The sequence below is a fragment of the Candoia aspera genome, chromosome 2, assembly GCF_035149785.1.
Source record: "Candoia aspera isolate rCanAsp1 chromosome 2, rCanAsp1.hap2, whole genome shotgun sequence".
NCBI classification, from domain to species: Eukaryota; Metazoa; Chordata; class Lepidosauria; order Squamata; family Boidae; genus Candoia; species Candoia aspera.
In genome coordinates, this window is record NC_086154.1 from 165,592,233 (window position 1) to 165,616,955 (window position 24,723).

A 24,723-nucleotide genomic window follows, 5' to 3' on the forward strand; every position below is an offset into this window, starting at 1 on the left:
CTGATAAGCTTGTTAAGGAATGAACTAGGGGACAAAAATGTATAGGAGATAAGATTCAAAAGAATATCCCCAAAATCTGCTATTCCATATTTGAATTATTTAAGTTATTTTGCAAGTATGAGACTTTCACAGAGATATTTACATTAATTCTTCACCACAGTAGCAAATACTATGTGGAATATTACTGTCAATACCAAAGGAAGGATTTTTTATAAATACAATTAATACAATTTTACCCAATTTTCACTGGCTATGTTACTCACAGAAAAACAAGATTATGTCATTCATAACGAAGATAATAATCTGGCCTCTTAATCCCCTTGTGCTCCTAGAGCCCTCAACATTAATTTGCCACCAAATAGAAACAAGAAAGGTAATGATACACTTATTTGCATCAGGAAAGAAAACAAAATTAAAGTTAAGCCTCAGATAGGTTAACCCAAAAAAAAAATCCAATCCTCATAAAAAAAAGAGAGTTGGGGAAAAAAACCAAACCCATATCCTTTTTCCCCTGGGTGATGCCATTGCCTAGATGCTAAGAACCTATTAATCATTGAAGTCTTCAATATGATGGTTAAAAGATTGGACAATTGTTACACATAGCTGTTGTACAACCTTCTCATTAAACATTTGGTATAAGCAAGATGCTTAGCTAACACTTTTAGTTCTTTTAATAAATGAAGGACAAAACATTTCATTTGTCTACCACTCATTTCTGCAAGTTATACAGTTGGAAATTTACAGTAGTAGTTGTTTAAAGACAATTGCTATGTGATCAATACTGATTTTTAAAAAAATACAGAAAAATCTCCCACCACCTCAGAACTCTTGATCTATCATTTTGAGGTTACTACATTCAAAAGAATATGGTATGGATGATCTGATTTCTATAATCTAAATTTTAAAAATTGTTATCCTGAAAGGAAATAAAACACTTGTTAATTTACATAAAAATACAGAGATAATGGCTAGATTGTGTTTTCAATAAGAACTGAGTTACGAAGTTTGAAGAATCTTGTCAAAACATTAAGTGCAGTAAATGTCCTTGGGCAGTTTTAAGTAATCCATCCATGGTTTCAAATGCCCACCATAGTATTTGGAGATGTGGTATAACTACACTAGCTTATCCAACAGGCTTCTAATAGTGGTGACAAAATTACACTAAATTTACATTAATCTTAGCTGAATAAATTACAGCCCATTCTTAACATGCTACAGTGTTTTTAATTTGGGCCTTGAGTCAGCAATGACTCCTGGGATCTGCTTGGAAAAGTCCCTGCAGTTTTCTTGGCAAGGTTTTTCAGAAGTGGTTTGCCCTTGCCTGCCTCCTAGGTCTGAGAGAGAGGGACTGGCCCAAGGTCACCTGGCTGGTTTCGTGCCTAAGGCAGGACTACAACTCAAGAGTCTCCTGGTTTCTAGCCTGATGCCTTAACCACTATACCAGACTGGCTCTAGAGAGTGCATAGACTAAGATTAGTATAGATCTCTTACAGCCCTTTTTATGAGGTAAGTGAATCCTGAATATAATTCTGTACATGTTTAAGTCAAACCCAACATTCTGTTCTATGTCAGAGCAGTAATTCAGAAAACAGGTTGTGCAGATAAAGGTCTTCCTTCAGACTGGCAATAGTCATCAGAGGCAAAAGAACTGAGGTATAACGCATTCTGTGAAAAGAGAACAAGACTAGTAGTGTTGGATCCACTGGTACAGGAACACATGGTAGGGGCTATTTAAATATCAATACTTCAATCAGGACTATGATTGAGGAGGATAAGAAGCAAGGCTTTACTCCCACCAGTAAGTGCCATGATTCCAAATCAGACAAGATGGCAAGGTACACTGGAATTAAAGCTCTTTTCCTCTGCTCCTGCTCAATGATTTTTTTTCTAATAAAAACAATGAAGGGAATATAGCCATTTAGGCGGGATAAAAATTAAATAAATAAATAAAATTTATCCTATAATGGCAGCGGGAAAAATGATCTTGGGCTGTTTGGGGGTGTGGCAAATCTGAGCACAGACAACATTGATCCTATTGCTGAGACAGTCTTTAACCTACCAATGAAAATTATGCTGGGGGAAGGTATGCAGGGATAGCATATATCCCTGTGGAAATATGGGCAGTATTCAACTGTCTTCGTAATTCTAACGATGATAAAACTATACCTTTTTAAGGCTGCAGTACATTGTTCATATGTACATTTAATCAAACTAAACAAAGCAGGCTTACTGTTGACTAAGAAAGTGTGTGCTGCCTGATGAGACAGAAATTGGGCTCCATACCTTTACTTTCAAGAGAGTTCTTACACCACCAGCTGGACTTTGACATATATATTGTAACTCCACAAGAACATAGTTCAGATTTGCTTAATGACAAGACCTATTTTTAATGGGACCTTCAATTCCTTAAGGCTTTGAAGAAATGTTTGAAAATCTGTAAGAAATCCTTGGAAAAGATACTCAGATGCTGTGATGTGTCTATGCCTACAAAGATCAGACTAGTGCAAGCAGTGGTATTCCCTGTGACACTCAATGGAAGCAAACAATGGACTTTAAGAAGCAGGATAGGAAGAGTATTGACACCTCTGAACTTTGCTGTTGGAGAAGGCTCCTTAGAATACAGTGGACAGCCAAGAAAACAAATGGATCATCGAACAAATCAACCTAGAGTTCTCATTAAAGGCACAAATAACAAGGCTCAAATTATTCTAGTTCAGACAATTATGTGAATATAGAGAAAGCTCTAATGGTGGGAAAGCTGGAAGGATAGAGAAGGGGACGACTAGCAGCCAGGTGGATGGACAGAGTGATGATGAGTGTACCATTGAAAGACCAGGTTATAGAGAAAATCTATGTAGTTGCTGAGTTGACACTACACTAACTTGAAGGCACATAATCATAATCAAAGAAATCCCAAAGGCAATCTTAGAAAGCACAAAAGTTGCCAAACAAGATTACAAGAAAACTGTTCTTCAGAACCAAATAATGCTTTTTCACTATACATAACAGTTTGTCATATTCTACAGAAAGGTAGAATACAAAACAGGTTTAAAAATTAGAGAAAATAAAATTATGCAGGGTGAGCAAAAGCAGTATATTTACATAATTTATCAGTTCACAGAAATCAAGGTGTCTCCGGAGAATACAGCTTTGAACAACAGCACTGAATATTAAAATATGCCAGGATTCCACTAGCAAGAGATTCTTAGAGCACAAGCGCAGAGAATGTAAACATACAATGGCTGCTAATGAGCTAATGTGAGAAATGGAAGGCAAGAATTACGTTACACAGGGAGATTTCAAAGATACATCACAGCAAGCTTTAAACTGGTTGTTCTGGCAATCTGCAAATTAATTAATCATTAAGTATTTCAATGAACACCAGGTTGGTGGCAAAACCAAAAAACCCCCAAAGAACTCAGGAAGTTACCAATCCGAGTGTGTTTGTTAATTGTATGCTTTGTAACAGGGATAAGCCATATGAAATCCTAAAATCTTTTTCAGAAAGGATAGACATGACAATTTAAAGATAAGCTCTAAAACCATCTCAATTATTTTAATGAAAGTAAAACCCCATCCCCTCAAGACCAGGAAAATAACCAAGCAATTCAGGCTCACCCAAGTGCAAATACCCACTTTTTAATTATCATCCACCCAGTGTAGGTTTTGCTATGTAAATAATAAATAAATAAATAAAACCCTAATCACCAAAAGATTGACCATGCCTGTTCTACAGCAAGTGTCTTGCAATCTGGTTCTTTGCAGGCCATGGATCTGTTATCCATCCAAATGTGTATTCTTAGTGAACAATTGTGATTGACTTGGCCAATGTGTAACTATTCTGATTTTCTTACATTTTGGTATATATACAAATGTCTCCTTATCATTCACTAAAGCAATGTAGATCTTCATACCATGAATTCAGTCACCATAGGCATTTGTTAAATATGAATGAATAAAAGACAAATTATCAATATGCATATTCCTTAATAAAGTTTATTGCCTTATAACTATGCTTAGGAAAATACACTCAAGGGTTAATATGCAATTTAGTTTAACACTTTATAATTTGAACAAAGGCTTGTACATAGATTAAGTAAATAAAAAACCCAGGACATGTGATCTGCTCTGATTTTACATCTATTACAAATGTATAAAAGCACTTCATGCAACTACAGTAGATAGCAAGCACGAACAAATTACCTTTGGTTTAAATTGAGAGAATAATACAAGTATTGCACTGTTAAAAGCTTCAAACATGGTGCAACCAAACATAAAACGTTTCAGTGCCAGCTTACAAAAAGTTCTTTAGCTAGTGTGATTTGAATTTTAGAGGTGGAAAAATATATGTTCATTGAAACAATTCATGAAGCTATTTGGATATAATTAATATTGTACCTCAGCATGTTAGCTACACAATGAAGATTCAATAAATTTAAATGAACCTCTGTTTACAACACATCAGCAAACCTTAACATACTGAAATCTTTAACGTTATGCATAAACTGACCTGTCAGTTTGTTCTATAGCAAGAATTGAAAGTTCTAGGTCACAGGTGGCCCCTCAGCAGCCTGAGACTGCCCCAGTGAAATTCAGCAGCAAATGGCCAATTTTCAGCAGGGCAATTTTTCGAATTTGTACCCCCACCCCACCCCCAAAGTAAGAATAATAGGAACAGGAGGACTCTGGGAGGCAAACTACTATTTTTAAATAGTCCAAAACAGCCTCAAATCACACAACCATAACGTGGCAGTGAACTTTTAGGCCGGCTGGGGGGGGGATGGGGACGGATGAAAGTGGAAGCAGTTTGCCACTCTGAAGCCTCCTGCTCCCATTCTCTCTCTCAGATCTCCAGAAGGCCTAAATGATTGGAAAAATAATATTCCAGTGACAGCAGTATATCACTGGAAAGCATTCTTCTGCTGGCTGGGGGTGTGAATTGCAGCCCTCAGTCTAAAAAATGTTGCCACTCCTGCCTTATGTATAAATCAAGCTCCAAATAGCAGCACTATTAAGGTGTATTGCAAGTTACTAATTATCCTTTAGTTTACTTGTAGAACTGAGTTCAAGTATTTGTTTCCACAAATACTAACAGTGCTACTAACTATACTGCTCAACATGACATACTGTACTAAAGTATTTGTCAAGTTGAGATGTTACACTAAGCACTGCTTCTAAAAGAAGCCTTTTAGTATAGGAGAGGCTGGAAAAATATATCCAAAATTCTTGCGACCTTAATGTTCAATTTAAGAAATACCTACTTTAAGCAAATATACATTATGTTATGTATACTTTTAACCCTAATTAATTTATCCATTAGCTACACCTAACATGAAGATAGGAGTGGCATTCCATCTTTTACTAGCATACCTTAAAACATGTAATTCTGTCTTTTTCTAAACAAACAACATGGGTAGTAATATATTGGAATTTCTGATAGTCATAAAGCCAATAAATCTTGGGACACATCATCATATCACTGGCATATTTGTTCTTTTAACACTTCATTGCTTTGCATTCTCATGCTCAAGAATACAGGTGCTATTTTCTAATCCCTTCTACTGTGAAACCTTTATTTCTAATAATTTTCTAGTACCTATTTCAAGTCACATATCATTTTAATACAATGTCAAGTTATCTGATGTCATTAACACTATTACTACATATCTGCCTTTTTTTTCCCCAACCAACTTGGTTTAAGAAAATTGATAGAAATGTAGGCCAAGGCCACAAAGGCTCTTACAAAATGGAAGCATCTCTCTTAAAAAAGGAAGACATAAAAAAAGTCCACAGAGTAATGGAGCTTCCAGTCTCTGTCCAACCCTCATATAAAACAACAATATTTTACATCCGTCAATAGAACTGTGAATAATGCTACTTTAACTAATTGGTTAGGAAGACATTTCAGCAATGTTTAATGGATCAACATAAATATAGTTGCAACTTGATTCTCAGTTGACAGTGATTGTCACAGCGAAGGTAAGTCTTGACATAAGCTTTCCACACACAAATAACTAACATTACACAATTTGTTTCTGCCCTAAAGGATATGTTTCCCTCAGATCTTTGGCCTCTGTCGCAAATCTGCCACCCACACCTATACAAAAGTATTAGGTTCCTCAATTCAGTCAAGTTATGTTGAAACAGCACTATAAAAGTTTCCAAGAGAAAAGAGAGGGGAATATGGAAAAATTAAATATAATCCAAACTATAATGCAAGATCAGCAATCTCCAAGGGGAAAAATTAAATATTATAGTTTGTTTCAGTATTTTTGAAGCAGCAAATAAAACTCTCTTGATAGCCATCTGGAGATAAATCTACCAAGAGGTTCACATGCACACACAGTAAGAAACGAGCCAAAACATTTCAAGAACACAGCAGTGGGGCTTCCCAGCAGATTGTGGACTTCGACAGTGCAAGTGTTCGTATCTGCTAATTTGTTGTATTGCAAAACACATATCCACAAACTTACAAAAACAAAAATGATTTGAAAATGAACAAGAGTAAAAGAAGGTTGCACACTCAGTTTTGCTATCTGTAGCTTTTCACTGTTTTCAAAAAGCTCAAGTGAATCTTACTTGTTAATAAAGTCTTTAATAAAGTTGTGCTTCTCTCTATGTACCTGAAAATTTATTACTCAGATATCTGATCATTTCAATTTCTCCTTATGTGAATTATAAAAGGACCAGAGTAATTAAAACTTGATTGAATAGAAATGGTAATTTCTACAACTGACCAAATTCGAGGTTTGTTGCTTACCAGAATTTTTCTGATTTATGGACGTTGAAATGAGCAATCTGATTCTGTCAAGGCAATCTCACTCTAGCAGACAGGGAGTATAATTAACACTTACTGAAATTAATGTGCATTGGGCAAAAGCATAATGTAGTGTGGGCTATGGTCCAAGCCATTCATTTAATTTAATTAAATGCCATTAATTAAATTGCCGAATATTTTGCATTAATTATGCAATACAGTGGATATTCCATTTATAATGCTAGCAATGTCTTAAAACTAAACAAGCACCCTCTATTAATACTTTTAAATGCCCCAAGAAAGGTCTCACATATAAGTCCCTTTAAAAGGAATGGGTGACAGACAAATTGAATTTTAACGTATGTCCTATTCATTTTAATTTTTCCCCAGCAAGAGCATGCCAAAAATAATAGCAATGCAGAAGAGAAGAAGTATTATCTCCATAAAAACAGTACATATACAAATACAATGGGCTGGATCCATAATTCTTCTAATGAAGAAAGCTCCTCTAAATGCAAACTTATACATGGACTTAAGTTTTAATAGTCGAGGGACAGAAAAGTTCCCAACTTTCATTAGAGGGCACCCTCTATAAGGAGATCATGCACAGTTCTGTTGAAGCAAACAGGAGCATGTGAGTTCACTGTGCAGGTCTAACACAGTTAAATCAGAATTGTACAATAGGACTTCCCTACAGAAAGATTTTGTTCCAAAATTAAATAATTAGAAGTATTAAATCAACTTTATGGGTCTATTACCTTTTCAAAAAACTATCAGCCAACATAGAATCAGAAAGTTATAGTCAAAAGAAGCAGAGAATACTGACCATGATAAGCAACAAAACCTGAAAGTGTCAACATTAAGGGAAGAAACTGATTAACCAACTAAACATGCATATATAAAATCTACATATACAACAAAAATACTAAACTCCTAAAGACTTAAACTGCATAGGTAAAAATAAAAACATTTATGTGCAACATTTTTCTTGTCTTAAAGCACAAAAGGAAATGGACCTTGTCTTAAAGTAGTATTTACCAAATTATGGATTCACCAATCAATAGATGGAAAGAATTTCAAGATTTTGGCTTGCTGATCATGATTGGGGGACCTGAAATGTATATGCAAATTAAAAATATGATCATGTAATTTTGTTTACTGCTAGTGAACCTCAACATTTTTTCCCCCAAAAGTGCTCTTTTTACAAAATAAGCTACTATATTTCTTATATAGCTAATGAGTTTTTAAGCACTCCAACACATTAATATAAACAAGAACCAAAACAGATTCTACTAGGAGCATCAGTTATATTTTTTTTTAGATTCCATTTATATAATACTTTATCAGCAAAGATGGCCTGTGTACTTGGCACATTTCCAAGGAGTTATTAACCATGGATGAGCAGCCTCAGGATTTTGCACCCAAAATTCATGCTCACCTCTTCAAGGAAAAGGTTTCACATGAAATAAGCTGTTAATGTATTAAAATTGGTATTTCCTTGACCACACAATCTGTATCTAGAACATGCCCATTTGTATACTGGCAAGCATTCTGATAATCAGAAACATATGGGCACAGTTGGTCACATCAGATACTCAAAACAATTGTCCTTATCCATGTAGTTCTGGTGTTCATATATTGCAATGGCACAGAACTGCATGACAGTAAAATAATTCCATACTGTGGCAAGTGTGCATAAATGGTGCTCAAGGAGGAGTTCTAGACTCAGTAATCAGAAATATAACACACTGAAGTAAACTCTGAATGATATTTTACTTTCTCCAATAAGGGAAAGAGAGGAACAGAATATGCCTGAGACTTTTCCAGGTTAAAATTTCTCCTTGCAATGTATTAAAAGGATAGGCACAGACTGGGGGCTTAATCAAGTGGTACCATGTACAATTCAAGCTCTATGGAAATAAACAGACCTCTGCAACATGACAGTGGTTTTGCATACTTCTATGCATTTTCAGCTCATTCCTAAAGAGCTTGTACAGGAGCAACTCTCATGAATGTTGCCCTGGGGTTTCCATTCCTAAACCTATGAAGTTGTACATATATATCTGTTGCAAGTCAACAGAAACACTCAAGGGTTCTATCCCAAGGACTTTTTTCAGCTTTGTAAGCCACAGCATTTCACACCCTATTTGCCTTCTCTAATCAAAGAGAAACAAATAGTTAATTAGTTCAACATTTCTTCAAAGGTCGGGGGAAATAATCAACCAACCACTTAATAATATAAGCAAACTGAGCTTAAGCAAAGATTCTACAAGAACTGTACCTAAGCTCTAGAGGATTTTACAAAAAAGGAATAAATTGTCATTAAACTGCAGTTTGGTTAATCTTGCTCCTTTGTCGCCTTCTCAAGATAGTATACATTTACCAAATGTCGGTTCAGATGCTTACTGTATTCACCCTTTTTTTTAAATGAACGGTCACAAAATATACACACATAGTTCTCCTTTGTAGCCTTAGCCTCTGTTACTTCTTGGGATGATTTCTGACCTGTTTTTTCCTGTGCCGTACGAGCGCCATTTAATCCAGAATCATCACTGCCTTCTGATATGTTGTCACTTATATCGCTGCCATCATGACTATGGATGCCTTCATCCTCTTCCACTTCCTGATTTTCATTCACTACTGTGCCACTAGGTGATGATGAAACCAAACCTGCTCGAGTATTTTGTTCAAGTTTTTCTGGTTTTTGGTGAGGTGGAGCTCCTGCTGGGTCTTCAGCCTGTAAGTGTTTTGTAGAACAATCATCTTGATGTGCTTTAGTCACTATCTCTTTCTCACATGTTTGCACTGACTGAATTTCTTGTACTAGATCTGGATTAGTCACACTTTCCATCTCACAGGTTTGTGTTATCTGAATATCTTGGCACAAATCCGGTAAAATGTCCTTTGGCACCTCTGCTTCTTTTTCCATGGTGGTATTTGAGTCCACAGAGCTGGTCCCAGGCATAACTGCTTGTTCTATTTCAAAGTTCTTCTCTGAAACAGCGTTTACAGTCTCCTCTTCTCCTATAAGTATTTCTTGGTTTTTCATCTCTAGTGGGATATTTGTGCCTACACGCTGCGCAGGCAGCAGCTCTTGATCCTGTATGTTCATCCCAGATGCAAAGTGATTCTCTCCATCAATGAGAAGGGCAGGCTCCTGCTCAGTGGAAGGAGCATCCGAGGTCTTCCTTTGTCTTTCATGGATAAGATGTTCTTTACGAACAGAAGCTTCATCTGCATTCTTTTCACAATCAGCACTGTTGTTGTTCTTAGCAGCCTTACTCTTCAGATATTTCTTTTTTTTGTTTTTCTTAAGGCAAGAATTTGACTTTTTGGTCCCCTCCAATTTGCTTTCACCCTTCTGGGAATACTGACACTTGGGTGATATTTTTTCGGTTTTCTTTTTCTTTCTCACTATTACATCAGTATCTGTTGATAACTCTTTTGTCAAAGGAATAGAGCTAGTCTCTGCTTTCCTTTTTGCCTTCTTAGTTTTATTAGTTTTTTCAATTTTCATATTTTCTTCCTTTCTTTCACCAACTATTTTGCGACTTCGCGTCGTGATTTGGCCTACACTAACACTACCAGTTGGCTTCTTTTCTTTCGACAAGCTCTCTTTCTTCTCCTCTTTTACAGCTCTCTCATTTTTCTTTTCAGTCAACTCTTTCTTTGTTTGTTCTTGTTCTATTTTATTCTCAGTGCTAATGTTTTCAGAAGAGTTAACCTCACTCTTTTTAGTTCTTAGTCTTACTTTTGAGACATCCATTGTGATGTCACAGCAGTCTGGGTGCCTGGATTTGATGTGATACTGCAAGTTACATTTCTTGGATGCAGCATATTCACAAACTGGGCAGAGGAACTGACGAGGGCTGACATGGAGTTCAACATGCTTCTTGAAATTGCTTCTGTCAGCTGTTTTGTAATCACAGTGGGGACAAGCCAGTGGTTTGGGCCCATCATGAACCTGCCTTGCATGTCGAGTCACTTCATGCTGGTTTGATGCCACGTAGCTGCACTGTTCACATTTGAATGGTTTCTCACCTAAAGCAAGGAAGAGGCAATTACTAACCTTTACACTACAAATCACAAATTACGTACAGCTACAGATTTATATAGTTCATCATGCTGTTGAACTTCTCGTATTTAAAAATAATTTGATTTTTCACTTAACATGTTCACAAAAAACAAAATACAAAAAAGAAAACAAACATGCAAGTAATCATTAGACATTCCATCTATGTTAAATACATACCAGATCACTCTACAGTAATATTAGCATTTGGAATCCAAACCAAACTGGTCCATTGAAGGCAATGTAGAAAAATGGAAATTATAGATGAATAGTTATCTTATACAATTATTATACATACCCCAAAAGAGAATTTACTCTTATGAAGGAAAATATTTTTAGCACGTCCCCCAACCCACCCACCATCCCAACATACTACTTAGTTACAGAATGTAAATCAAACCATTTGGATGATCAGTGTTTTTACATTAATATTCTGAGCAAAAAAGATGAATAGACTACCAATAAAAATAAATGTTAAACATATTAATTTTTGCTGCTACAATTTAACGTTGATACTGTTTTAATTTTTTTGCAAAATTACATAGTTAAGCAAACTGAATAGAGGCCAGTTAAAAACATTTTTAATTAAAAATAAATTAATGGGATGAGTTTCTTATTGTAGAAAATTTCCAAGCAAATGGGTCTCTCATTCAAATAATTTAAATAATTCCTTTTTATTGCTATAATCTCCTTTTATTTCCATGTTAATAGTTCCTAGACAAGAACATCCTCTACTAAATAGTCAAGATGGAATTATGTCATTTTATGTCATTTTAGATTGTCTAAAAAATCTAATTGATCAACAATAAGGAAACCTAAACACACATACAGAGGTATTAAAATCAAATGGGTAGATGGTTTGTTTGTTTCTGTATTTATGAAAATTTTGTGTTTCCCTCAAGCTTGCTTATATCACTCTTCTGGTACTATTCTCCCAAATAAACAATGACACTCACATTTGAACAAAGCAAACAAAAGGAACAAAGAAAATGTTTACAATAAACTACTACAAGTAGCAGTCCATACAGGACTTTCACTGCCTCCCAGAAAAGTTTTTCCCTTGCAGGAAGCTTGTAATATTTGAATGGGATAAGAAGTGAAAGTAGTTGCTCATTATTCCAAGTTATTTGAATCAAGTTATTTTATTTATTTATTTATTTTATATCCCGCCTTTATTATTTTTATAAATAACTCAAGGCAGCGAACGTACCTAACACTCCTTCCTCCTCCTCTTTTCCCCACAACAACAACCCTATGAGGTGGGTTGGTCAGATACTAACCTCAAACCAGATACCCACAGGGTACTTGCTGCGCAAGCTCCATTGTGGGGAGAGTACAGAAAGTAAGAAATAGCCTCCTTTAATCAGTATTCATCATTATGGTCTTCAATATCACAAATCTTTTTTAAAAGTTCTCCCTCTCCCTGCAGCTCCCTATCTATCCTCAAAGTATTCTTTAGAGGACTAGCAAAAAGGAGATAAAGTCCAATTGTATGGGCTAAAGTGCATATAAATCCTAAGCAGGAAGCAGATTATTAGTATTTAATTTAATAAATCAGATGACTTTACTGTACTGGCTGGGTGGCAGAAATTCAAATAAATGGCAAATCATTTTATTTTATTAAAAACAATGTAAATTCTAAAGTTTTTAAATAAAACATTACAGTTAAGTTAAAGTTCTATTTCCAATTATATCCGTTACCTGTTTTTTTTTTAAAAAATCAAAAATATAACCAATAATATATATTTCAATTTGTGGAAAATATTACATTGCAGTTGCACTTAAAAGAAGCAGGAGTGGTATTTTACAACAGAAAATTAACAAAGTTGAACAGAATGTATGAACTGCTATTGGCCGCCTTAGCCCTGAAACTTTGCATGAAACTATTTTCATGTATCTTTGTTTTGTGCCCCTATTTAACTTGTAAAGACAGAATTGGAAGCCTGAAGGATAAAAACAGATTGTGGGAAGGGAAAGTTGCCAATTGAAGGCTTAAGTACTCTCTTCCACATTGCCCCTATTGACTTTTTGAAGAAGCAGCATAATCTGCAGTACAGTATTAAATTTGCCCCAAGTGGTGAAAGGGTCTGTAGCTTTTAATAAGCAACAATTTCAATCTTAAAATCATTCCAGAATGTTTATTTTGGGAAGAGGCAGAAAATTAAACAGTTCACAAATTCTACTTTTAAATTTCAGTTATCAACACTGTTATATCTTTAGCTGAATGACAGACAACCCAAAAGAAAACACATACAAGTACAAACACAAAATCTATTCATTACTTTCCTTCCAGAAGCTGCCTCTCCCCAATCCCCTGTTCTAAATCATTCTTTCAATCAAAGTTCAAAAAACATCTTGTGGATTAGGCAATAAGAGTTTAAAAATATTGGTCACAGGCTTCAAATTGCTTGCCTTCCTAATCCCTAAAACTAGTGCTCTAACTAAGCAGGCTCTACTCAGGCCTCCACTGATCCAGGCTCATAAGCATTCTTTACATTTAATGTTTTGACCCTCAGAAGGTATGGCAAGAGTGCAATGGTGAAGCAGAGTTTCAATATTGCCTAGTGCAGCCTTTCTCAACCTTTTGACCCTGGAGGAACCCTGGAAATATTTTTCAGGCCTCAGGGAACCCCTGCACATTCAGGCTCAAATAGAGGCCAGAAGTTACATAATGATTATATTCGTTTCATATGTAGGCCTGTTTATATGCATTAACAGTGTTCTTAAATAAACATAAAGACTGAAACCTACCTCTTTAATGTGAAGTTGCCCGAATTTGAAATAATTTTTTAAATAAATCATGATCTCCCGCTAGGGTTCCGGAGAACCCTGGTTGAGAAACCCTGACCTAGTGAGTTGCGGATTACACCGAGTCTAGGGAATTTGGATACCAGCACACTTCCACAGTGCCAAAATGGAGAAAGGAGCTTAGCCTTCTCTGCACTGCACTGCTACAACAGATTTCACTGACAGCATACTGTATGCCATTCACTCAATTCTATAGTTGTTTTAGACAGAAAATTCAGAATGCAAAAATGCTGCTCACAATCCGCATGTAACTAAAATACCATCATAACTCTTTTGAACCGCCTTTTTACCAACCTGAATGAGTACGCATATGTCTTGTTAAATGAGTCTTCTGAGAACTTGAATAAGGACACATAGAACACCGATACGGACGTTCTCCTGTGAAAACAGAGCATTAAATTAAGCACAAAGTATGTGAAGCAAAAAAAAAAAAAGCTGCTCTTAGAAAATTAAACTACTGGGTCACAATTTTTTTCCCCAGTCCAATATAGCTGGCAAATACTCCAAACATAAATGACCCTACAAACAGCTGCCATATTTCATCTAAAAAGTAATTCTCTTGCTTTGTAAACATAGCTGTTACTAGAAATACAAAAGAAATATAGCTTCTTTGAAAGAGGAAAAGTCAGCTAAGCATGCCTGCTTGAGCTCTGCTGTTAGAAAAGGCCCTCCCGCAGAAGCTTCCAGCTGCCCCTCCCCCACTTACACATTATACTTTTCACAGTCCTCACATGACTACCAGCAATCCACAGCCTTCCTTTCCTAACTTTAGAGTGACAGAGATGGTGAGAATCACTGCACAACTGGTAGGGCAATCTTTGCCCTATCCTCCTACTTTAAAGCTGGGGAAAACGCTGATTGCTCTAGTATCATAACTTCCCGTTCCAAACAAAATTGTTGCATCCCAGTAAAAAAGAGCAGGAGACTTTCCCACTGTTTCTTATTTCTTCTAAACTCTACTACAGATGAGAGGAATACCGGAGGACTTGATAGAAACAGGGAGTGGGTGAGTCATAAGATTTGAGTTAAAGAGGAGTGACTCATGAGAAATGATAATATTTTCAAGACTCTGTACGCTGAACATATCCTATTTACTTCAAATTATAAAACAAACAGATTTTAAATACAATCATAAAACCAGTAAAGGCTGAAAAGCAAAATGACAGGCTGTACCTCATTTATAACTAAAGGTAAAATCCAGATAATTGTATAAATCCAATTTATATCAAAGGGAGGAGGTAAAGAATATGTGCGGGACTAAATGTGGTTCATTTTGGTTGAGTTCTACGTAGTTTAAATCCATATCACTTTACCAAGCAAGTCACAAATGAATTACATTTTACAAATATTCAGCATGCCATAACAATCTTACAAGGAAGATATTTAGGACTGCTTAAAGCTGAATATATTATAAATAACATGAAAACTTGAATTAAAAGAAGAATAAGCAATCTGAGAGAAATTATCTAGAATAGATTTTTTAAACTTGCATTTTAAAATTTAGAATATTTAACTAATTTATCAGTAATTTAAATCACACATTTCCTTCGAAATTCATTTATGAATCAGATTGCAATATCATTCTTTGTCCCTACTTCTATTACAGTTCAGATGTACTCCACCTACTGGTTTGCTCTGTAGCATTAAATAAAACAGCCCTAAAAAATGCCCAACACTTACTTAAAAATTCATTTTGAAACTGCTACATAACACTAATCATATGGCTTGTTCTTGAATACAAACATTTTTTCTTGGAAAAACAGAATTTCCAATTGTGATATGAATCCCAAGTCAGCAGACACAAGGACTTAAGTTTTCATGTTGTGATCCCAAACAAGTAGGGATATGCCTGTAATTTATACAGGAAATGGGATTCCTATTTGTGTTAATGGGAGCATTTTTTCTCATGCCAACTGAAGGGCAGGGACCCCCTTCTTGACCTATAGCACAGGACAAGAAGTCAAAGTGCTCCTGACCCCAGTAGAATTCTAATCCATATTTGACTGTTTCTGAAATCATGCATACAAGAGCAAGCCATGTACTTAATGTCACAGGTACCTTGGCTCGCATAAATTTTCATTAGTTTCATTACAGCAGCGCAGCCAATGGATTATTATTGTTCTTCATGATTTGGCCTAGGGTTTCCCTTTCCGCCCCTTCCAATTTTAGTCTCCCTTCTAGTAATATGTCATTTGGGATCTGCTTGAGAGTTTATGTAATAGTACTTTGGAACTTAATTTATCAATCTGCACAAAAGTCTATCAGCTGCTTAGTAGTTACTGCTATCAAAAAAATCATATTCTACTGAGAAATTTACTTATATAAATTAAATATATATTTTACGTAAAACCAAGAAGGAATTTTTTTTAAAGAAAGACTAGCACATTGCATCCAAAATCACTACAAAATTCTCCCAAATCTGAAGCACTTCCATCTCTGTCCATTTCAAGCATACCATGCCTAATAAGCTCCTCATTCAGCTGAATATCTATTCTGCTGCATCCTAAATTTAAGATTTTATACTCAGAAATAAAGAAGTAAAACTTTTCATGGCAACAATACCACTCACTACTGTATTTCCTTCAAATCATCTTACCAGTGAAAATACAATTATGAGATTCAAAGCTAGCCATCCAATTCAGCCTAGTAAACAAAATTCAGATCTACAGAAAAAAAATTTTTTTTTACTTTTTCTATGGAATACTCATTTGCCATGTCTTGTAGCAATACCAAGATGGACTGATTTCTGAATGTATTTTTAAAATTACGATACTAAAGACAGAATTTGCCCTGTTTATAAACTTGTTTGCTATCTTGAAGACTCCAAAGCATGACCAATAGCAGTTAGTTTAAATCTATTTACAGTTTTTTCCATACCTGACTCTTATATATTTACGTTGCTGGGTAACAATTATTGGTATCACAGTTGCAAAAATACAATGACCTGTTTATTTGCTTGTAAGAGGAAAAAAGAGCCAGAACTAAAAAGACAATGAGACATCTAGATGGTCCCAATAGCTCTTTGAGTGTCATCTATTATACAATGTTGACCTTGGCTTTACATTATCCCTGTAGGGTTTCTGTAACATCTTGGGACAGGGTCATTACCAACGCACCTACATAGATGAACTAGGAGTGTGAAAGCTGCCCAAAATAATAGCTATCAACAGATCTTGCGGTAGTAAATTCCACTATTTCACTATGTTCCAAATAAACATGTTTCCTTCCATCTGTTCTTAACTCTCCTTCACTCAAATTCATTGGTGATCCTGGATCCCCAACTGAGAGAAAACTGTAACTAGCCAGAAGTTCCTGAGAAAAACTTCAAATGACTCCAGCTAACTTTCACAACTTTTACTCAGCCTGTGACTGAATTGTAAAATCATCTTATTAATATATATTAATAAAAGTCCCTCAAAATAGGAGGAGGAAGGAGTATTAGGTATGTTCGCCACCTTGAGTTATTTATAAAAAATAATAAAGGTGGGATAAAAATTAAGAAAATAAAGAAATAAAGAATATGCAAGGTCAGCAAAACCTGATTTTTAACTAAATGCCAAAATGTTTGTCCCTTTTTGAAATATTTTTGAAATATTTTTAAAATGTTAGTGTCTAAGCTATTAATGTCAATGGAATAAAGAATGAAGTATTTCAAAGCAATTTAACTATAAACCAATTAAAATTTGATGGATCAGCCCAAAGCTTAATTACGTCCATCATTCTTTTTCCATCTTAGTACTTCTGGAAGTTCACAATAGTGGCATTCATGGGGGTAGTCCAAAATATCAAGATGGCAGTTGCAGCAGTGCAACCAAAGCCCCACCCTTTTGTACAGGGATGTGATAACATACATACGAAGGGGAGCAGGGTTTCAATCACAATGCCATGACTACCACCTTGATTTTTCAGAGCACCCCATTTAGCTAACAGTTGTTGCAAATATGTTTTCCTTAAATTGGTCCAATCCTCTAAATATCCACTAATTTAGAGACCACAATAAGATTTTACATTAAGAATGTATTGTAAACTATAGTATGAATGATAGGTAAGTATTCCATAAATTGACCGCTCTGGAATAGTTATACTAAATTGAAGGCTGATCCAGGACAAAGTGATTCTGAAATGAACTATAAAGTTTTCAGTATGTGTGCTACATGCACAATTCTATTTCCCCTAAATTACTTGGAGTGGACTCATGACTTCCATTCACAATGGCAGATATCCTTTCCATCCTCCACCTGTCACCCTCAAATCTGCTCCAGAGGGTTCTCCTATCTATACAGCAGATCTGGAGCGATGTTAGTTTAATGGAGTGAACATTGCCAATATAATCCATTCAGATTCTTTATTTTTTATTCATTAACCACAACATATCATCAAGGATCAGCATATGATGTTCACAACTGATCACTCATTTCAAATAATGAAATGTTAAATCTCTACATCAAAATTTATCTTATGATGCACAAGCACAAATAGAAGCAAATTCAGCACAAGCTCATTGCCGATGTTAACAGACTTAAAAAAACTGAGGTGCAACACATACCTGTATGAGTTCGAATATGCTGCACATAGTTATTCTTCCGATCTGAAAAGTAGGAGCACTGTGAGCACGAATATACTTTTCGTGGAAAATGGTTTCTTAGATGCTTTTTCCAGTGATATTCACTGACCGTTGTATATGTGCAGATAGTGCATTTGTAGACTCTCTCATTTTCTCCTGCTTTGTTGTGGTGTTTCAAATGAGCCAGATAATGATCATACCTGTTAGTGTTATAGCCACAGCGATCACATCTTATAGGCCCCTTAGAAAAATCAACCTCCTCTGTAGTGCTAGAGTCAGTTTCTTTAACCTGACCATGTTTCTCAGCTTTCTCTTCTACAATGAATCTCTTGGCACTGTGCACTCGAATATGATGGACAAACTCTTTCTCAGACTCTGCCTCATATTGGCATGGCTTGCAACGAAATGGTTTGTTCTTCAAACCCTTACTTTTGTCATCTACGCTCTCTGGGGCATCTGGTGCTTCTAATGAAAAGCCCTTTTCCTGATTACAAGAGTGAGGAACAGCAGACTCCGATAATCCAGTTGTTTCTACATTACGAACCTCAGGAGCAACAAGGCCCATATCCATATCTTCCATTGCTTCATGACCATTCTCTGCTCCCTGTGAATCATCTATTCCTTCTCCATCGCTGTCTGAAAAATTGGTGTTTCCCACCGTTGTCAGTTCAGCCATTTGCCTCTCTTCACCAACCATATAATCACAACAGTTGCCATTAACTTCTCCTGTCAGAGCCACATTTGCCAACATAATAAGTTGAGGTGCTGCCAGTTCAGCTTTGGAAAGTTCAGAAAAGTCATACATGTCATTTGACAGTGCCATGCTAAGGTTAGTATTGCCAGAAAATAGGCTGTTGCCACCAGATTGCCCCAACACTTGCATTGCCATAACAACAATTCTGTTAAAGAAAAAAAAATCTGAGTAAGTTTCATTTCTATGGAGAAGCTATATACACTCTGTAAAGCAAGAAAATAATTCAGACAATAATGACAATTTAATCAAGATCACAATGTTATTGGTAGAATATCTAACTAAATTTCTCTTAGTCAAGCTGATTAATTGCATACTGAAATCATGTGATAGCAAAACCAGAACTGAAGGCCCATTGCTTCAGTTTTGCTCTCATATTTGTATAATATTAATTATAAATGATTGTGTGATACTTATCCAGGATTAATTTTTATTACTTCATAAAACATTATTGTCCTTTGAGAAGTTGCAGACAGAATTGTCCTATATTTGTTTTGACTAGTAAATAGAACAATTGAAGAAATGTATCTAGGATATAAAGATGTAAATTATTTGCAACTCATGATACAACTTGAAGTAAAGAGTGATAGATCATTTCTTGGCCTTTTGATGAACGTAAAGAGTGTGTGTGTGAGGGAGAGAAATAGAAAATATATTTATTGTAATTTATTACCATTAAATAACACTTAAAATTAAAGGGTAGTTCATCTTTTTCAGAAAATTAACTATATAGGATCACACAAAGCTTGGTCATTCCTTTTATTTTGTAAAATACAGAATAATTCATTCACTCCTTAAAACAGATCTAATTTCAGCACCAAATACACTGCTTTAACCATAATTGGTTGAACAAGCCAGAAGCAAGACACAGTTAATCTAGAAAAGTAAACATAGATTGTTTGACCAATCTTGTGTCCTCACAGCAGTTTTCAGTTACTCTTTCCTTGCACCTTGCAAATTGGCTAGAACTTATTACAAAGCAAATCATAAAGAATTCAGGAACTAAAAACAAAACATTTGTACCTCTTCAAATACAATACTAAACCAAGTCACAGTTAGTAAATTAACAACAAACCATATTTTTGAGATGCCATTTGGAAATAAGCCATAGCATACTCACTGACCTCTTTTGCACATCATGTTAAGAAAAAAAAAAAGCCTAGTATGGCTGACAGTGATATCTAATCCAAATTAAGAATATTTCCATCAAGGAGAAACCTAAGACACTTGAGTTAAATGCATGCACATTCCTGAACAGAGATCTCTCTATACTGCAAAGACTTATGAGGGCCTCGTACTACAATATGCAAAAGGAACTTCTATTGGGAGAGAATGGACAAAGAATCCAAAAACATGGCTAATAAAGGTCATAGAGAAGAGCCAATTAAAGAGGATGTCCCAGAGAATGCGCATTTGTTAACTGTGGTTCTTCACTCATCTTGAATATAGCCATCATGTCTGTTCAGAAGTTAACTTCTCTCAGGCAAGTTAACTGCTAGATCTGTATTAAGGTACACAATATATTGTATATTGTATATATGTAGTGTGTGTATTATATACTATATACTGTAGTGACTGAAATTAAATTTCAAGCAATATAATGGGAAGTAAAGCCCTATGCAACTTTTTGAAACATTGGCTGGGCTCACATACAATGCTAAGCCAGAACTTCTAACTATAGTTGTTGCACAAACCATAATGGCCTTGTCTGCATATCACGCTAGGCTAAGCTAAAAACAAACAAAAACAAAACCTCATAGCTACTTACTCTGTTTGCACAGCATTTTATGGAATTAATCTAATTTTCTGCGGTTGGACAACTCATTGAACCATAAGCGAGCAACTCAGGCAGAGTTCGCAAAACATATTAGGTTAAAATGTGTCAGATTAGTTTGTTGCTCAGTATGTTATATGAACACAGCCATTTATGGAATGACTGAAAATTATTGTTTCCAGACTACACTTCTCCCTACCATGTAGAAATTCCTACTATAGTATGCTGGAATCCATAACAAATAAGAATATTGGATAATCGTATTTGATCAAGAATTTATTTTCAAAAATTTAAACCAGGATGTACTTGCTAAGGTTCTAAATAAACACATGAACACTTGTTCCTCCACTCCTAAGCATGCTGGATGTTTTGAAATTAAACTAACAGCATGTAGTGTTTTTAATTTACACATGTTTGCTTGCTTGCTCTGGACTAAACATAAAAATGCCAGCAACCCTCATATCTATTTGAAATTGCTTCTTAGCAAAGAGAGAAAACTATATTTCAATTTGAAAGTTTTCAAAAGCCAGAATGAGCCTTTAATTAAAGCATCAACCTTTTGGGCCTTCAGTCTGATTCTATATAGAATTTATTTTGAAGTAAGCCCCACCAAGTTTTTTTTTCTTCTGTGAGTATATAAAAGAATCATAAGCTCGGGACCACAGATAAACGTCCAAAAGTCTGCAATTCAAAAAGACCACTACTAAATGTATGTATACTGCCAGCCCAGCCAACCATCGGCAGTGGCGGCTGTTGCATTCCAGAAATAGGCATTCGGCCATTTTCTCAAATACCAAGTAGGAGCACAAAGCAGTTCTCTTTGCAAAACTCTTGCTGCACCAGATTCAAACTCAGCAAAGTCAGGGCTTTCACAGCTCGAGATAAACGCATCATCTACCCCCTTTCCTTTCCTCCTTTTTGCTTTAAACCGTCCCCGCAAAGTTCCAGCTCCTCCACAACTTTCTCGTGGGCTCCCAGAAAAGTCACCGAAGACGAAGATTCGCCCAACTTTCTCTCGCCCGCCCTCCCCCCAGGCGGCAGCGAAAGCGGGTGGGACTTTTCCTTCCCTCCTGAAGCAGCTCTCGACCTAATCAAAGAAAATGGGGGGAGGAACTGGCGACAGACGCTCCTGCCTTGTTGCTTCCCCACCCCCAAAATTCCCAAAAACATCCACTCTATGCCTAACCCTGAGCCAAGAATCTTCCTCGACCCTTCCCCCACCCCCACAATCACATACGAGGTGGAGGGTGTGGGGCGGGAGACGAAGTGGACTCTCCCCCTCTCTGGAAGACGGGAAAGGAGCGGAGCACGGGTATGTGTTCGTGGGAAAGCGGCGGCTTCCACTTTCCGAGGAAAACGTGGTAGGGAGAAGAAAATCGAGGCCCACTCACACCTCTGAGGGGCCGCGGCGGCGGCGGTGCCAGAACCCCCCTCGGCTTCTCCATCCGTACAGGACGCAGAGCCCAAGGTCACCCCCACCCTCAACCTACAACTCACGGCGATGGGGCCCGAACGCGGGGACGGCGAGAAATCGCTGTCCAGCTCCAAGCAGGGCGGCTGCTTCTGCTGCTGCGGCCTCCTCAGCAACTCCCAACCCGGGAGACGACAGCGGAGGCGGCTCCTCCCCACCAAACTTCCTTCCCTTCTTCCTGCAGCAAGGAAATAACGGCCCGTGGCGAGGGAGGGGGAGCCGGGGTGGCAAGCCTCCCCGGCAAGAGGGACACTTTTCCTCGGGGGCTCCTCCAGGGGCTTCCTTCCTGAGAGGCCCCGTAGCTCGCCAGCCCTCCCCGCCTGCTCGGCTCAGCTTGGCTTTCCCCACCCGCTCACTCCACCCACTCCGCCGCCGTCCCATGCGCAGCAGCAGCAGCAGCAGCCTCCTCCAGATCAGCCCTGGACAGCGCCACAAGCTCGCTCCCGCGTCCCTCTACCGCCAGCGCAACAGGCCCCCCGCCCCGGTCGTGGGTTCCTCACCTCCCCTTCTTCCCGCCCGCCTGGGAAGCCCCTCGGGCGGCCAGAGGGAGTCGAGGGCCGGCGGCGCGGCTCATCCGCTGAGGAGGGGAGGGCGGCGGCCAAGGCAAGGCAAGGCAAGGCAAAACGGCGCCGCGCATTCCAGCGCTCACCACGCGCGTGCAACGGCAGCCGCCGCGAGGAGAGCGAACCCCGCCCATCCTAACCCGATCCAATTACTGCCCTGCCCTGACCCGCCCCTCCCCCTCACGCCAGGTCAGGTTTTGGCCTGCGCGATTCGTGATCCTCCGAACCGGTGTTTGGCCAGCAGCAGCCATGTTTATTGGTCCTTCCTCCTCTTCTGTTTGTGCCGTCCTGGTGGCAACAGCCCTGGCAAAGAGTTGTATCCTGGGGGGGGGGGGGAGTAGCTTAGTAAGAAGCAAAGTCATGCCATCCTAAATTAGGTAATTAGCTCTTGCCTCGCTCCTTTAGACCCTTCTATTAATTCCTGCCCTTGAAAAGATGGTACATAATGCACGCAGATTGCATGATTATGCATGGTCGCTGGATTTTAAAATCTCGGGAATTCAAGTCAGGAACCTCGGTTATGTTCGTTTACTTTGGAAAAAAATCCGATGTTTGGGAGAGGCAGGACTGCATATTAAATAGGCTGGCCCTGTTCACATACTGTACTTTATGAGACGCAGAGAAGCCATAAATTAAAAACATGGGCTGAATTTGCCCAACAAGGTTAAAATTTAGTTGGCTACAGCCATTGACTATACAACATATTAATCTATGGTTTCAATTATCATGGTTCAGAAAATCAGCTTAATGGGTTGGGTTCCCACAACACAGTAGCTGTGTTCACTCAGCACACATTAAACAATATACTAGCCAACTGTGTTTTATTGTTGCATGTATTGTGCAAACCCAGATTGAATAAACCACGTGTACGTTCTGCAAATTCAGCCACTGAGCTGCAGACTTACAAACCACACTAGCCAACTGTGTTGTGCAAACCTAGCCACTGTATCTGAGTTTTAGCAACCCAGGTAAAATGCAAACAATAGTGCTATTGAGATGGTGCTTGCTTTGCTGGTACTAAATCCTACTACTGTACAGATCTAGCCCATCTTCCCAAGTCATTTATCCCTCTTTCAGTCCCCCCACTTCTGTTTCTCAGCCAGAGGAAGGACACAGGAAGTCAACTCTGCTCAGTAAGGTAAAACTTGCCTCTAAAGCAAACAAGTTGCTTTCTTATCAAATGCTTATGAGCAAGGCTATCAGTGTGACTTCCCTGAGGCAATTCCCGCCAGAACCGTGGAGAGTGCTGATAAAATACAGTATTACCTAGACAGAGTGGTTATAGTGCCTCAAGAAAGCTGATGGCAGGCAGACATGATTCATAGGTTCTCTGTTCTAGCCAGAGAGAGACAAGGTGTTGGCTAGTGAAGAAGAACAATAGATTGCTGATTGAGTTACAGAAACTGAGACATAGACACAGTGAGCTGAGCTTGGACTCTCAACTAATAGCAATTTGGAATGACTATTTGTCTTGCTACCCAGCTAATAGGGGTTAGCTGTCTGTCAAAAATGAAAATAACTCCAAATATAAAAATGCCAAACCCTCCATGGCCTTGTTAAAATAATTTAAGACCCCCTCCAGTTTCTCCTCCTGGAAACCTGTGCTGAGATACAATTCCTGCTCCGATAAACTGATCAGCACAGGAAAGGTAGAAAGGCAGCAAACACATTAGCATAAGGGCTCCCCTCTTAGAATATCAAACGATCAAAGAATCTAAAAACCTGTCAGACAGAACCCTCGATCTGGCAGAGATAGCAGGGGACAGAATGCCTTTGTTCTTTAAGGCTCCTTCAGAAAACCCTAGAGAGAGAGATCCCTGAAACTAACAAATAGGTGTGAATCAAGCAACACTTCTCGCCTCCTCTTCCATCAAAGGGCCACATCCCTGTATAAGGGGCTGGTGAGAAGATACACGTGTGGCCACCTTCCAACCAGCATACTTTGTACTCTGTACATGCTCTT

The 24,723-nt window shown here is 37.7% G+C and overlaps 1 protein-coding gene across 3 annotated transcripts; it reads right to left on the bottom strand.

The window, feature by feature from the left end:
- Positions 1–3,978: 3,978 nt before the first annotated feature.
- Positions 3,979–22,827, bottom strand: REST (RE1 silencing transcription factor). 3 transcript variants are annotated; one of them, XM_063294732.1, is made up of 5 exons: positions 22,698–22,827; positions 18,184–19,100; positions 13,932–14,015; positions 9,263–10,798; positions 3,979–7,868 (listed from the first exon to the last, which is right to left on the bottom strand). In XM_063294732.1, the coding sequence occupies exons 1-5, from the start codon at positions 22,769–22,771 to the stop codon at positions 7,834–7,836; spliced, it is 2,646 nt and encodes an 881-aa protein (XP_063150802.1). In that variant the 5' UTR covers positions 22,772–22,827; the 3' UTR covers positions 3,979–7,833. The 3 variants fall into 3 exon arrangements, with proteins under 3 accessions (XP_063150802.1, XP_063150800.1, XP_063150801.1); XM_063294730.1 differs by having other exon boundaries at positions 3,979–10,798; XM_063294731.1 differs by lacking the exon at positions 22,698–22,827 and adding an exon at positions 22,224–22,512 and having other exon boundaries at positions 3,979–10,798.
- Between the last annotated feature and the right edge of the window lie 1,896 nt (positions 22,828–24,723).